The 16,626-nt window shown below is 36.6% G+C and overlaps 1 protein-coding gene across 1 annotated transcript in view; it reads left to right on the top strand.

Moving 5' to 3' along the window:
• The first annotated feature begins 264 nt into the window (after nt 1-264).
• Nucleotides 265-16,626, top strand: part of LOC128013660 (double-stranded RNA-binding protein Staufen homolog 2) — a 117,457-nt gene continuing 101,095 nt past the window's right edge. Inside the window, exons 1-5 of the mRNA XM_052596787.1 lie at nt 265-521; nt 2,282-2,489; nt 3,818-3,948; nt 4,790-4,949; nt 7,773-7,908. Coding sequence (XP_052452747.1) covers nt 2,291-2,489; nt 3,818-3,948; nt 4,790-4,949; nt 7,773-7,908 — 626 coding nt within the window. The 5' untranslated portion in view covers nt 265-521; nt 2,282-2,290. The remainder of the gene's footprint in view (nt 522-2,281; nt 2,490-3,817; nt 3,949-4,789; nt 4,950-7,772; nt 7,909-16,626) is intronic.

The following is a 16,626-nucleotide window of genomic DNA, read 5'->3' as shown; positions in this document are numbered from 1 at the left end:
TAAAGTTATATTTTAGAATGCTTAGAAATATCCATTCAAAAAAAAAAAATATATATATATATAATGTTAATATAGATTATACTATTCAATGAATATTAAATATATCTTTAAAAACAAAATATATATATATATATATATATATATATATATATATATATATATATATATATATATATATATATTATACGTATGTTTATTATCAGAGTGTATGCTCTGTAAATAATAAATATATAATACGTTTTAAAAAGTCGGTATCAGGAAGCCGAGCTGTACCATCTGTGCGACAGAGGAGGGGTGCACTCTTTTCGCCATTATCGAAGAACTAAGTACAAAATTGACAAAATCCTGTACTAAATATAAATTTAAAACATAAATCACGTAGCAGTGCCGTGCCGTCTTTCAAGTGGGCTATTTTTGGAAAAGCACATGTTGTTCACATGTTGGTTTGTTCCTAGAACCATCAGTTCTCTTTAGTGTTTGCCAATGTTGGAGGTGTAACTGGGGTCTGGCCCTGGACGAAGGTAAACTATTATTATTAAATGCGTTGTGGTTTGAAGTAGCGATGGATTCAGGACTGCACTTGAGACTGCGTTCTGTCGTTTGGTTGTTTGGTGGCAGCACAGGCGGCGTGCATCGATGAGATGTGAGGGGCATGTAGTCGTTCAGCCATGATGTCTGCACATTCCCAGCTGAGTTCAGACCGGTGGCCTGTGTGTGAGCTGCTGGAGAGAAGGCTGTGTTCCACAACACAGATTAGGGTTCGAGTTGATTTCAATGTTTAAAGGACTGTAATAAATCCCAGCATCGCGTCTTGATAATCATGAGAGAACTAAGAAAATGACAACACCAGTGAGTGTGCATAGATAGACATAGACATAGGCATAACTGTGAAAACAGAGTGTCCTCACTTTTGAGAGTCAGGTTCACAAAGAAAGCTGTCTTCTCATCCACTGCACTAATAAACTCCATGATGGGTCCTAGTGGTCAAATGTCACTCCACTGGCTTGATACTGACTTGCTTCCAGTCCATCATCTGTTACACTGGGTTTAATGGTTGATGTCATGCATTGCATTTTATGCTTTTTAGTGTGAAGGATTATGGTACAGGAATTATTGAAATAACAGGAGATTTAAAAAGAGTGAGTGGCCATGGAAGTGATTCAAATCCTTACGATTATTGTAAAAGTCAAGGAAGTTTGTATAATACATTTTTATTGTTCCTGTAAGTGACTACAGGTAAACAAAAATACTAAATTTATGTTTTTCTGTAGTCACATACAGAGGGTTTAATTGGGTATATTTTCATTCATTCATTTTTTTTTAAACACCCTTATACTGGAACTATGAAAGACAAAAAAAAAAGTCATTGAATTTCGCTGGCCAGAATGTTTTTTTTAATTATATAATATATATTATATAACTCTTGGCAAACACTTGACATGGACATATAAAATCAAACATGAACATATCAAATCCTTTTATTAAACAATTTCTGAGTTGTCACCGGATCAAGAGCTCATAGAATATTCATCACATTTCTCACAAATATAGCAGTGTTATTTTAGAATGATATAATATATATAATATAATAAAATATAAAATATTATAGGATTTCTTCATATATATACATATAAATAAATTATCCTGTATTTTTTGTTTGCATATTAATTTTAGTTCTAGTAATTTCACACCCTTTTATTTTCATTTCTATTTATTTTTATTTCAGTTTTAGTTTTTCATTTTAGTATTCCAACTTATTTAAAAAAAATTAAAGTTGATTTCACCTTTAGAGCTTGTTTTATTTTGATTGCCAAGTTTTTATGTTTAAATCTTAGGTTTGTATTTTATTATTATATCAATGATATAATAGTTGTTTTAGTTTTGGGTTTAGTTCACCGCAGCATCTATACAGTCATATTTTACTATTTATCTATTTAAGTAGTTGTTGAGTTTGAATACACCTACCTTACTATTTCGAAAGTATTCTTTTGTGTTGCACTTTGTCAGAGCAGTATTTCTGTTTGACTACTATGATTTAGACAAAATAATGATATGACATCCTGTCTACAATAAATGTTATTATAACTTTGAGTAAAAAAAAAAAAAAGTTCAAGCCCTGTCTGTTTTATAAAATAATGTGCTGCTTGGCTTATCCAGGCCTTGACCATGTCTGTCCTGTAAAGCACTGGAAAATAAATTTTGCATGTAGTTTGCAATACTGCAGCCTAAATGGTTGATGTTGATAAAGATTGTTTCATGTTAAATCATGTTGTTTTAACAGCGATAGAGCATGGCTCAAGTGAAAGTGCAGACATCAGCCCCCTTGTCTGGACCTGGCCTGACCGCTGTTGCGCCCGCTGTGGCCAAGCCCAGTCCAGGAGCTCTGGGTCTGCAGCCCACCATCAATGGCACAGTGCCAGCCACAACGCCCACCTGCCCCAGCCCTGCCCCTGGCTTTGTGGACTCCACTGTACCAGCCAGCCCATCAGGTACGCTGTTGACATGCAAGCCAGTGTAGTTTATAACGTTTATAGTGGTAATGCTTGTTTAACCGCTAACACAAGCTGCCATGGATGTCCTGCGTCCATTAATGCCATTTCAAAAACAGTGTATGTTGTGTTATCTCAGATTCTGTTTTCCACTTAATCTAAACAAACTACATCGAATAACCCAGTGTATTGTAAACATCAGTCATAATAGTTAACATATAATTAATAACAATAATAGTTTAATATAATTAAATGTCAGAATGAACAATTACAGTGGGCCCAAAGCATTTGGACCATTAAAAAATGTTTACTGTAGATTGATAGCAAAATATGAAACCAGGTGCCATTTATTTTAAATATAAACAGCACAAACAAGCACAAGCAAATTGTTTGACGTATTTGAAAATATGTTTGTTTGTTTGTTTTTAAATATAAACAAACACTTGCATCAAAAGTTTGCGGTTCTTAAAATGTTTTAAAGAAGTCTTTTATGCTTGCCTAGTCTTTTTTTTATTTGATCAAAATACTGTAGAAAAACAGTAATAAATTGTCAAATATTATCACTTTTGTTTAAAATATCTGTTTTGTGTTAACACATTTTAAAATTTAAAATATTTATATTATGGCTAACAAAAAAAACGAAACTAAAATTTTTAGCATCATTACTCCAGTCTTTAGTGTCACATTGATCCTTCAGAAACCATTAGTTTTTATTATTATTATTATTATTTATTTATTTATTTTGAAAATGATTGTTTCATATCTTTTGTGGAAACTGTGAGACATTTTTTTTCTTTAGTATTCTTTAATGAATTGTGAGTTCAAAAGAACAATATTTATTTGAAATAGAAATCTTTTGCAACAATATAAAGGTCTTTACTGAAAATGTATAGTTCACCCATAAATGAAGATTGTCATCATTTACTCCCCCTCCACTTGTTCCAAACCTATATGAATTTATTTCTATTGTTCAATACAAAAGAAGATATTTTGTAGAATGTTGGTAACCAAACAGTTGACGGTACCCATTGACTTGCCTAGTTTTTATTTTATTTTTATGTTTATGGAAATCAGTGGCTACCATCAACTGATTAACAACATGCTTCAGAACATCATACAGCTTTAAAACAACTTGATTAAATGCTTTGACAGAATTGAATGCATCTTTGTGGAATGAAAATTTTATTTCTTTTAAAATAAATCTTAAGGACTCCACATGTTTGAATGCTAGTATATGCTGTTTTGGACTCATATCTATAATACATTGAAAAACCTGAAATGCATTTGTTCATTCTTGCATGTGTTTAAGTTGTCTCTCTTTCTGACAGGCCCTCCTCAAGAATACATGGCAAACCCTAAAGAGAAAACTCCCATGTGTTTGGTGAATGAGTTAGCCCGTTTCAACAGGATTCAACCTCAATACAAGCTGCTGAATGAGAAAGGGCCAGCACATGCTAAGGTATTGTAAATAAAAACTAATGGAAAAATACATCCTTAACTTCATGATACATTTATTAGCTGTGTACATCCTGAAAGAAATACCAGTAGGCAGGAAAGAATAATGTAAAAGTTTGTTTTAAGCTTAGGCTCATTAACTGACATGCTGCCCAAGCAATACTTTGCTCCTGTCATGAAACTGAGCTCACAATAATTAACATATGGGATAAATGTGGTTATAAATGGTTAAATAAATGCAAGAAAGATAAAGTATGTGCAATCATATTTCAGTATGCAAATGATGTCATCATCACTGTCGCTACATTTTGAATGCTAAATGTTCTATAAATGAAATTCAGTTTGATTTTAAACTTTAAAAAGGGTCAAAGAGCAAAAATTAGACTGCATATATTACATTTAATGTAATTTATGACATTTTTTATTCTAAATATTTAAAAAGACAGTTCAAGAAATATTTGTCTTGAAAGCACTCAAATCATGTCTTATCAAGAAAGTCCCTCAGTTGACTGTTTTAGATCTTCTTGGAAAAGTAGGTCTATTACTGGCAAAAAGCTGTTACAAAACTTATTAAGTAAAGGATAATGTACAGTCTTTATTGCAAAATAAAACCTGACAGTGCGATCAGGATCTTTTATTATCTCGAAAGTTTTTATTTACGAAAAAATGTTGCTGATTTTAAATTTCTTTCCACTTATTACATGGCTACTTGGCAAATAAATACATACATGGACATAAAATATTGGTCTGAGTTGAAGTAATTTTAGTAGTTTTAAGTAGAAAACTTTCACTGTTATAGTCTAGAAAGCAATCAGCCTAGCTGTCCTGCTGGATTGTGTGTGCAGATCTTCACGGTGCAGCTGTGCTTGGGGAACCAGATATGGGAGTCAGAAGGCAGCAGCATCAAAAAGGCCCAGCACTGTGCAGCTACCGAGGCCCTGACGGAGAGCGTTCTCCCCCGGCCTCCTCCTCGCTCACCTAAAGCCGACAGCAACAGCAACCCAGGTACCAACATGGCACAGGGACACACTATGACCAAGAGTAATATGCAGTAAATTACAGCAGCTTTTTGTAAAGTGTGGTATTATAGGTCCACCAACTGAAAATGCTTAACTCCTACAGGTGCATCTCAATAAATTAGAATGTCGTGGAAAAGTTAATTTATTTCAGTTATTCAACTCAAATTGTGAAACTTGTGTATTAAATAAATGAATTGCACACAGACCGAAGTAGTTTAAGTCTTTGGTTCTTTTCATTGTGATGATTTTGGCCCACATTTAAGAAAACCCCACCAATTCACTATCTCAACAAATTAGAATATGGTGACATGCCAATCAGCTAATCAGCTCAAACACCTGCAGAGGTATCCTGAGCCTTCAAAATGGTCTCTCAGTTTGGTTCACAAGGCTACAAAATCATGGGGAAGACTGCTGATCTGACAGTTGTCCAGAAGACAATCAAGCCCCTTTCACACTGCCATTCCGGCAAATACAGGGGTAAAGTGTTCCTGTAATTGTTCCCTGGTCGCTAGATTTGGCACTTTCACACTGCCAGTGATGACCCGGTATATGTGCGTGCTTTCACACACAACCCTTGAAGATCCCGTAACGACACGTGACATCAGCGCGTGACGTGTAATGTACGAATCGACAACGCTTGGCACGTTATACTTTAACTGAAGCAAGCAAACAATCTCGGCGTCAGCGCGGAAAGTGAGGAACTAACTGATCTCTGCTTCATTACAGTTTGCACATATGTTTTCGTCACGAGTGTTGATCTTCCTTCAAAACAGCCGGTAAAAGAGTCGCGCGATAACGCGCGTCATCACTTCGATACGGAATTAGATCTGGCTTTTGTTCACACAGCGCTCGTTCCGTATCGATTACCGCAATGTTACTAGGTCCCCGACCCGGGTTCAATTCGGTAATCAATTCCGGGACGTGGTTGCTTTCACACAGAAGGCGACCAGGCAATGTTACGGGAATATTGCGGGTCCGACGTGCAGTGTGAAAGGGGCTTCATTGACACCATTCACAAGGAGCCACTAACACTCATTGCGAAATAAGCTGGCTGTTCACCGAGTGCTGTATCCAAGCATGTTAACAGAAAGTTGAGTGGAACAAAAAGTGTGGAAGAAAAAGATGCACAACCAACTGAGAGAACCACAGCCTTATGAGGATTGTCAAGAAAAATTGATTCAAGAATTTGAGTGAACTTCACAAGGAATGGACTGAACCTGGGGTCAAAGCATACAGACGTGTGAAGGTATTTGTGTACAGTTGTCGTATTCCTCTTGTAAAGCCACTCCTGAACCGCAGACAATGTCAGAGGAGTCTTACCTGGGCTAAGGAGAAGAAGAACTGGACTCTTGCCCAGTGGTCCTAACTCCTCTTTTCAGATGAGAGCAAGTTTTACATTTCATTTGGAAACCAAGGTCCTAAAGTCTGGAGGAAGGGTGGAGAAGCTCATAGCCCAAGTTGCTTGAAGCCAATGTTAAGTTTCCTCAGTCTGTGATGATATGGGGTGCAAAGTCATCTGCTGGTGTTGGTCCTTCGTGTTTTTTGAAAACCAAAGTCACTGTACCCGTTTACAAAGACATTTTGGAGCACTTCATGCTTCCTTCTGCTGACCAGCTTTTTGAAGATGCTGATTTTATTTTCCAGCAGGATTTGGCACCTGCCCACACTGCCAAAAGCACCAAAAGTTGGTTAAATAACCATGGTTTTGGTGTGCTTGACTGGCCAGCAAACTCACCAGACCTGAACCCCAGAGAGAATCTATCAGTAACAACTAGGAAATGAACATACTTTCCAGAAGGCCAACAATTCAACATTTTTTTTGTGGTCTTATTGTAATATTGTAATTTGTTGAGATTTGAATTGGTGGGTTTTTATTTAATTGTGAGCCAAAACCATCACGATTAAAAGAACCAAAGACTTAAACTACTTCAGTCTGTGTGCATTGCATTTATTTAATACACGATTTTCACAATTTGAGTTGAATTACTGAAATAAATGAACTTTTCCACAACTTTCTCATTTATTAAGATGCACCTGTATATCCTGGTTTCACAGACAGGTCTTAAACTAAAACAAGATTAGGCCATGGTTCAGTTAGGACAAGTTCGTGGCCTAATGGTTAGAGAGTCGGGCTCCCAATCGAAGGGTTGTGAGTTTGAGTCCTGGGCCGGCAGGAATTGTTGGTGGGGGGAGTGCATGAACAGCTCTCTCTCCACCTTCAATACCACAACTTAGGTGCCCTTGAGCAAGGCATCGAACCCCCAACTGCTCCCCGGGCGCCGCAGCATAAATGGCTGCCCACTGCTCCGGGTGTGTGTTCACAGTGTGTGTGTGTGTGTGTGTGTTCACTGCTCTGTGTGTGTGCACTTCGGATGGGTTAAATGCAGAGCACAAATTCTGAGTATGTGTCACCATACTTGGCTGAATGTCACATCACTTTCACTTTTCACTTTTATTTTTTTTATTAACGAGCCTTAGAAAAAACATCACTGGTGTGCATCTTGAGACAAAACAAAGACACTGACATGTTTTGCTTGTCTTCTGAGTGCTCTGATCCTGCAGTGAATGACAGCAGTAACAGTTTGTTAACTAGTTGACTAGTCTTGCACACCGCTAATTTCATACAAAAAAATCATACATTCAGCAGGGGTCCAGGGTGGTATTGTAAGGCAGCCAGTTAGAGTTTGAGCATTTGTTTGCACTTTTTCTTGTTTTTTTTGTTAATTTTTTTAAGAAAACGTAGACAAATGAAGGATGATAAAATATTTGTCATTTTATTCAATATGATCCATCTATTTCCTTTTTGCAGGCAGCATCACTCCTACAGTGGAGTTGAATGGCTTGGCCATGAAGCGAGGGGAGCCAGCTATCTACAGACCCCTGGACCCCAAACCCATTCCCAACTATGGAGCCAATTACAACTTCAGAGGAATGTTCAACCAGAGGTACGTCCTTCAGCCTCTGCATATGTGATGTTTCTTAGGACTTCAATGTCTCTGAAGCATCTCAATGCTGAAAGCTGATTTAAGGTTTCTTTAAAATTGTTGTGAATGTGATAATTCTAGTATGGTTATGGTAGATGCATTATTTCACTCTGGTGTTATATCAAACATAAAAACCACAGAGTGGTTTTATTAATGATGATGTCTGATCTGTGATTTTGTGCTAAGCTTGAGAACAGTTTATGGTAACAAAGAGAAGCTCATTACCATTAGGTGGCACTATTATACAATTTTTTTCTCAGCTCTTCTGACTTCAGACTTTTGTTTCACTTACCCATAGTTTACACTAAGGATTAATATTGCCATGTGTTTGGATAATGCTGTGATGTGGTCAGATCCCACAGCTTTCTTTTGGAAAAACTGACTTGTCTTGTTTCTAAATACAGTATATATTCTTGTTCTTGACAGCCAATAAATTACAACACACATTGTGATCATCATGGACAAGTAAACTTGTATCTAATGTAGCCTGGGTTGTATTTTGGTGAAGGTTTTGCTCATGGTTTTTTTAAGCTGAAGGCATGTCACATGACCTCTCCACGTTAGCATCTGTCCCGTTGGAATTGTGCTGCAAAATATCAAATGAAATGCTTATTTTTAAATCTTACATATGTCTAGCATTTGAGGGCCCATTTAGGTCAGAATCTGCAACATCCAATTTATATTGATTTGCTATTTGTTAGTCAGGTTTATTCCAGATAAACCAGCTAGGAGGAAAAGAAACACGCTAACACTGACGTGTTCATCAGCTAAAAGGAATGTACCGCGAGAAGCAACGCTGACGCTAATCGGAAAACTACCCTTCATTACACCTTAATCCTGCTGTCATTTGAAGCTTATATTTAGACATTTGCATTCGATTGAAGCTCAATGGACACCGTGAGAACAAAGACGGAGTGAGAAACCTGAGTCTTGTAATGCTAAGATCTCAAACTGATATCAGAAAGCGTTAAAGGGCCTGCGTGTAATGATTTTATTGAAAAAAAAGAAGTATATATGTTTCTCCGCTGCACATCTAGAATTTCTATGATGTAGTCTTTGAAAAAGTAATTCAACAAGGAGCCAAAGTAAATCGGATCCTCTGTGCGATTACATCATTTTGGTGCCGAGCCTGGCCGGAGACCACCGTGGGGGACTTTTGTAGATATTAAGGGTGTTGTTGCATATAAATTATGTCTTTTAAAGTCTTTTGGACTCTCCATTTTTAACACAGATCCTCTCAGAAGTGATAGAGGCCTCACATAATTTAAACACAGAATCGCTTAATTACAGCTCTCTAATTTATGGTTTATTAAAATATCGATGTTGTGTCTGTACTGCTCATTATGGACAGGAATAATGGCATGGCTGCAGCGAATTGAGGGATTATGAAATTGAGAGCATTGACAGCTATATCTGAATATGTATGCTTTAATCAGAAGGGAATCCATTAGCAAAAATTTAATTTGATGTATGCAGTTGTAATTAAAGAAATCATATCATGAGAGATCTGTTAAGATACAGTATATACTGAGTTCTGAAATCAATGTAAGCTTGATATGTGCTTCTGTAGACAAATTAATATATTTGAATTCACTATGACTTGACAGGCCGAGTTAATAAAGAGGATATAGGATAGATGCTGTTATTCCTAAATAGTGTGAGTACAATTTAGTGCTTTTCTTAGCTTTCTACAGCTCTTCATGTCCCTTTGAAGGTTTTTTAAAAAAAAATATTTTTTTGTAATATCATAAATCACTTGCAATCAATTTAATGCTGGATAAAATAATTTCGTAAAAGAAACATTTACTGATTTCAAATTTTTGATAGGTAATGTATACTTGGACTTGGAGACTGTAAATCATGTACCAAAGAGTTCCGATAACCCCTCATTATCCCAGTATAGTTAGACTAAAAAGACCAAATATGGACTTCCCATCCTGTCTCAGTTTATCCTGTCTCGAGTGGGAACTAAGCTGCAGAGGTAGCATCACACAATTACTTCATTTATCCAGGCCTTTGCTCTCTGTGACTAACATCAGGCTTTGTGTTCCTAACAACATCTTCTTTGGGGAGCGCCTGCATTCTTTCAGAGTCAAAATTTGGATTGGTCTTTTCCGGGACTACCTCACCTTCTCTCATTTAGGCATGACAGTTACTTTGCGTTGGTTGATTGATTGTAACAATAATGAGGATAATTGCTGTCGAGCCTCTTCGGTGATATTTCCTGGTCTGATATTGAGCTGTGGCTGAAAGGACTGGAAGCTCAGAGGAAGAGTGTTTGCTAGGCGAGCCGGTGTAGTGGGGGTGGAACTGCGTCACTGTCTAGGCCAAATCAGCACCTTGGGGTTCTGGGGTACGTTTGAATCTATACCAGATTTTGCCATAGACTTATCAGCTATCTATAATTAACTATTTTTATTAAACAGTAAATAAATATAAGGCCTATGTGTGTGTGTATATATATATATATATAGTGTCACGCGAGGAGCACAAGACAGACACAGTGGGCGTGGCGTCAGGCCTCGGAGAGGCTTTTATTAACAGAAATCATAAAACAAAGGGAATAAAAGTGGCCAAAGGGGGAAAGTGTCCAAAATAACAGGGAATCTGGTGTCCTCGTCGTGCTGCGGGATTTGTGTAGGTCGGGCAGTGTTCATCAAGGAAGGGTCCAGGCAAGGGGCGGAGTCCGGCGGCCGCACACGCTCCCCTCCTTGGTCCGGGGCGCGAGGGGCGGCGGCTTCTCCTAGCGGCCGCGTCTCTCTCGTTGGCCGCGGCGCTGGTAGGGGATGGACGGCCCGGCATCCTGGCCCGTCGGCCGTGTATACGGGTGTGGTTCCCATCCGGATCGCGGGTCCGGCAGCTCACGTCTTGGTGGCGCGGGAGTCCCTCAACGCACCCTTCCTGGACCCACGAGGACACCAGTGTGCATGCACGGGGAAGAGACCGGTCTCCTGAGGAGAGGCGCGTTGGGCTTTTAACCAGCGGCGGTAATGAGGCTCCACTTCCTTCAGGTGTGCCCCATCACACGCCGCCAGCCCTGACTCGTCCAGCGCCCCTCCTCTCACACCCACTCCAGTCGGGAGCCTGGTGAAGGGCGGCGATTTAGGACGGGGTGCCGGTGACAATCAGGGAGGAGGCAGCTGACTCGTCACAATATATATATATATATATACATACATACATACATATATATATATATACATATACATATATATATATATATATATATATATATATATATATATATATATATATATATATATATATTAGTGCTGTCAATCGATTAAAAAAAATTAACTAATTAATCGCACAATTTTTTTAATCGCAATTAAAAGACTGAAACTTTTTGGATATGTAAATGTAAAATGTAAATAATTCATGTAAACTCAAGACAAAGAAACTATTTAAATTCAAAATATGATTGTTTATTGGAATTTTTGTTTAACTTGTAACACAGATTTTCTCATGGAAACAACATACCTGCAATAAACCATCAATATCCTCCAAATTAACTGTTGGCTTGAAAGCCATATTTATTACAGAAATAAAAACACAGGCATGTAAGTACCATTTGAATTTCAAAACAATCGATGCCAATAAAAAACAAAAATGATTTCCATGTTGAATTCTAAGTGGACTGCAAAAAAATTCCAAAGTATAGTCATTGCCAGTGCTTTAAGTGGGCCAGTACGCACAGGTACTCAGTACCGTCACTTCCAAATATAGCTCTTGAGCTGAGCGTACCGCCACCTCTCCGTGCGCCCAGAACGTGCTTGTAGCGTACCGGTACGCTCATTTGGACATCTGTTTTAATAGAGGTTTTAATCTTTTACCTGCACTTTCGATTTTCAGAGCGCCCTTCACAATGCAAGCTTCCTAATTCATCCCACCCAGAGCAGAAACTACATTACCCATTCACCCTTAAGTTATACAAGTGAATAGCGCATGTGTCGCTTTTCCCACTGTTAAGTGTCAACAACTCAACGTGGCCGGAGAAGGTGTGTGAAACTCGTTGTGAGTTATACTAAAGCAAAATCTTGAGTATTTATTGTTTGATAAACATTAAAAACTGTCTGCGGAGGTTGAGTCGTCCTGCAGCCCCCGCTGGCTGTTCATTGGCTGCAGCATCTTTTTTCTAAATTCTAAAAAAATACCGTAGACGGCAAGGCACAAATTTAGATATTCATTTATCTAATTAATCTATAGCCTATGCACAAAGACAATATGATCTTTTTGTCCCCTTTTTGTTTTAAAGCTTGATGAAGAGAGAGAGCGCAAGTTGCTGCAGCTGCGAGTGATGCACGCATACAGGAGTGATTGACAGTTCGCGGCACTGTGTACAAAAAATACTTAGCGTTACAGAAAGGTCTGATTTACGCACTGTTACAGTCATTGTTTTTTTTTTTTTTTAAACAATGACATTTGAGTTCATGATTTTAATGTTGCTGTTTCTTGTGGCAGACTGAATGAAGAGTAATGTTTCTTGTGGCAGACTGAAGAGTAATCCGGCAGAGTTTTATACTGAAACTTTCCGTCTAAAAGTCCTTCCTTGGTCTTATCCATATTTCTTTGCACGTTTAACACACATAGGCCACAACTGGAAATAAAAAAAACTGCAACCGCGTTAATTGCGTTATTTTTTTTTAACGCGTTAAATATTTCAAATTAATCGAATGCGTTAACGCGCTAATTTTGACAGCACTAATATATATATATATATATATATATATATATATATATACACAAACACACAACACACACGCATGCATATGTAGAAATATCAAAATATATACATGTAGCCTATGTGTTTATTTATTTACACCGTACACACCCAAATATCATGTAAAAACAAACTTTTATTTTAGATGCGATTAATCATTTGTCAGCCCTATATTATAGTTATTAGAGATACACCAAAATTTCTTGATATAAAAACTAGCTTATATGTAATTTAATATATACAAATCAGTTTTATTTGAGTGATGATTATTAAATAAATTTGATTAATTGGTTATTAAATAATCAGTATTTTCAGATTGGTTTTACAGCTAAATAACAACGAATTTCAGTTTCGGTGTTTCTGTTTGGAAATAATTTCATGCGTTTTTAATCATAATAAATGTCAATGACTAATTGTCAGAATCAATACAGTTTTCATTGAAGAATCATGCAATGCATTTTCACACCATTTAACTTTCATGTTTCACTTTACACTGTCTGGACTGTGTAGGAATAGTGTTATTGATGAATGAATAATGCTTTTTTTTTACAACCCTACACCGAAGAGCACAAGAACGAGAGAAAGAAATGTCATTTTGAAACCTGTTAGAATGAGATTGGTCTTTAATGACAACCCCCAACTGTTTCATTTTTAGTCGGAGGCTTTTCTTAGCTCAGTTTTGGCACCTGCTTTTCCTTTTTTATTTGATTCTTTAAGGGTACTGGGAAATCAAGTGATGATTTATGTTTGTGGCATGGCTGTAGGCAAGATAAGATGGTTAAATAATGGTGCTTTTTTTCAACAACTACTCCTCAACCAACCACACTTTTGCTACAAGGAAAACATTTATTTAGTTAATATACTATCTTTCCTGTTTTTCATCACACTGCATGTTGGTCAAGGGGGAAATCTTTGTTTACTGGAATTGATTTATCTTTCCTGTAACATTTGAGTCATATTGTAGGAATGATGTCTGTCACTGTCAGCGATGCCAAAGATAAAGCCAGTGACCAAAATACAGATCTGCATAAAGGAATCTTCAGGAATTCGTAAAACAGATAATTATATTAAATTTAACACAATGTGTTTCATGTGATTAATTAATGAAAGGATTTAATATTTATGAAAAATATTTCCTTAATCATAGTTTGAGTTCCACATCTATAAATGTATTTGTTCATAAAAGAAGCACAATTTTAAATATAGTGCTAATTGATTGCAAACTTTTAAGAAATTCAAAGATGTATAGAATGCATAATACTCTCCAAAAGTGTGGGGTATAATTGTTTTAAGACTGTTAGAAATGTATAGTTTTATTCAAAGACCCATTAAATTGATTGAAAGTGACAGTAAAAACATTAAGAATGTTACAAAAGGTATATTTCAAATAAATGCTGTTTCAATCCATCAAAGAATCCTGAAAAACTGAAACATGGCTTCCACAAACATATTAAGCATCATCTTACCAATATTTCAACATTGATAATAATAAGAAATAATTCCTGAGCAGCAGATCAGCATATTAGAATGGATTCTAAAGGATCATGTAATAAAATATATAATATTGCCATCACAGAGAGAATTTTATATATATATATGTTAAAATTGTTATATTTCATGTTTTTTTTTTTTGTGTGTGTTCTTTCAAAAACATTTCAAACTAAATCTTACTGGCCCAAACATTTAAATTGTAATGTATTTAATTCAAATATTTCTATTTACATATTTAATTAAATATTAAATATCTAATTAAACAACTACCTGATGATGCTCGCTGATACCCAGCCACGGAATTTACAAGAAATGAATAGCTGAAAACTAGTCCAGCAATAGCAGTGAACCTCCGATTACTTTCTAAATGACGTCAAATTAATAATCAAGTCATTTCACACGCAAGTAATCATTAACTAGTGCCCAGTACTTTACTCTTCTAAAGGCCTACCAAACAGCTCTTTGGAGAATCCATTAAGCATTCCAGCAATATGATGTCTGCGTCCAGACGCACATCCACGAGGCTGCCAGAATCCACAGTTCATAAACGATTTAATAAAAGTGCTGTAATTAGGGTGCTGGACTTCCTCTCATAAGCAGCTGCCAGAATAATCACTTATTTACCCAATATCAGTATCAAATGCAGAAATGACCCCGGCCCTGCTTCTGTTTGAGGCCTTCATGCAACAAAATTGTGTCAACAGAACAAATTGCTGATAACTCATAAAGCAGAGGTTTATGTGCAGCTCTTAGGTTACTGTGGAACGCTTCACGATTCTGTAACTTTCATTGTAATGTAATATGCTTTTAATACCTTTTGGATCACTATTTAGTTTTTTAAAGATTTTTGCTTTTAATGAAGAACAAAAGTCACCACTGAAATGCTTACAGTGGAGAAAATATTTATTTGATCCCCTGCTGATTTTGTAAGTTTGCCCACTTGCAAAAAAATGAAGGGTCTGTATACACATTATACAAAAGTTAGAAATTGATTTGCATTTCAGTGAGTGAAATAAGTATTTGATCCCCAAGCAAGACATGACTTAGGACTTGGTGCAGAAACCCTTGATGGGAAGCACAGAGCTAAGATATTTTAACGCAGGAACCGAAACGTTAAAATATTGATTCCACTCTGAGTGAACCGATAAAATGTTTGCTTTTGTTTTTGTTTTCAAGCCCATCCCATCCTTTGACAGCTCTTTAGTCTTGCCCATGGTGGTGGAAGAGGTTGGAATGGAAGATACAGATTTTGGGGACAGGTGTCTTATTCACCTAAAAAGCTGATATTAGGAGTAACTTCTTAAAGCGACAGGATTAATCTGTGTTCCACATGGGCGTATAACCCATCTATGGGAGACAGAATTCTTGCTGGTTGGTAGTGAACCAAATTCATATTCCACTCACTGAAATACATATCAATTTCTAACACTATATAATGTGTTTTTTCTGGATTTTTTTGGTTTTTATTCTGTCTCTACCCATTAAAATAAACCCCCCATAAAAATTACAAACCCCTAATTTTATGTGGGCAAACTTACAAAATCAGCAGGGGATCAAATAAATATTTCCCCCACTGTAGGTGTAGCCAAGATGTTTCTCTGTGATTCCTGCAAGGTCATATGAGTGCAATTTTTGCATCGCGATGTGGTTTCTAGGGTTTCTGGGTGGTTCTAAGGTATTATAAGTGCTTATTAGTCAATTAGTTATATTTTAGTCTCTAGATATAATATTCAGTATCATTTTAGAATGTATTTTTTATTTCATAAATAATTATATAAGTAAGTGTATGATGATGGTAATAATAAATACCAATAATAAAATATCATATAATAATAATTGTTAAATATAAATATATTTTACAATATTTATTATATATAGAATGGAAAGTTGGTTTATTTTTAGGTTTGATAAAAATGTTTTAAGAGTGTTATTCAATTATTAGTGTATTTAAAGAAGCATAACTAATGCATTACCAGTGTCATTTTCATATTATTTATTTTGTTTCTAGTGCTTCATCTTCAATATATTTCAGTTATTCGCCAAGGCAACATATGCAGTTTTTGTGAACTATTATTTGAATTTAATTTAAGCCTTATTTCCATTTGATTGATAGCATCTTCCTAGCATGTTCGCAGTTTCCTACAACCCAGCTGCAGAGCTGCTCCACGTAATGGATCTCCCAGGTCAAATGAGGTCTTTCTGTGTGAGTTGGAGCGGTGTCAGACTCGCTCATTGTTCTGGAGGTCTCATGATCAGCCCAGCTGTAGTGGTCCAGCCTCATACTTGCGGTTTGTTAGCATGAATCACTCCAAAACTCACATTCATATCAAAAGACTGGACCAGGAACTCTTTCGTAGATTTGACGGCTCCTTTTCCGCTGTTATCTCGTTCCGTTCCTAGGGGCGTCAGAGAGAATGACTTCCTCTAAATGACGAGGTGTGGGGTGTTTGTTGGAAATGTGTGTTTTG

This window comes from Carassius gibelio, chromosome B24 (assembly GCF_023724105.1).
Source record: "Carassius gibelio isolate Cgi1373 ecotype wild population from Czech Republic chromosome B24, carGib1.2-hapl.c, whole genome shotgun sequence".
Lineage (NCBI taxonomy): Eukaryota > Metazoa > Chordata > Actinopteri > Cypriniformes > Cyprinidae > Carassius > Carassius gibelio.
This window is presented reverse-complemented; position numbering and strand designations above follow the sequence as displayed.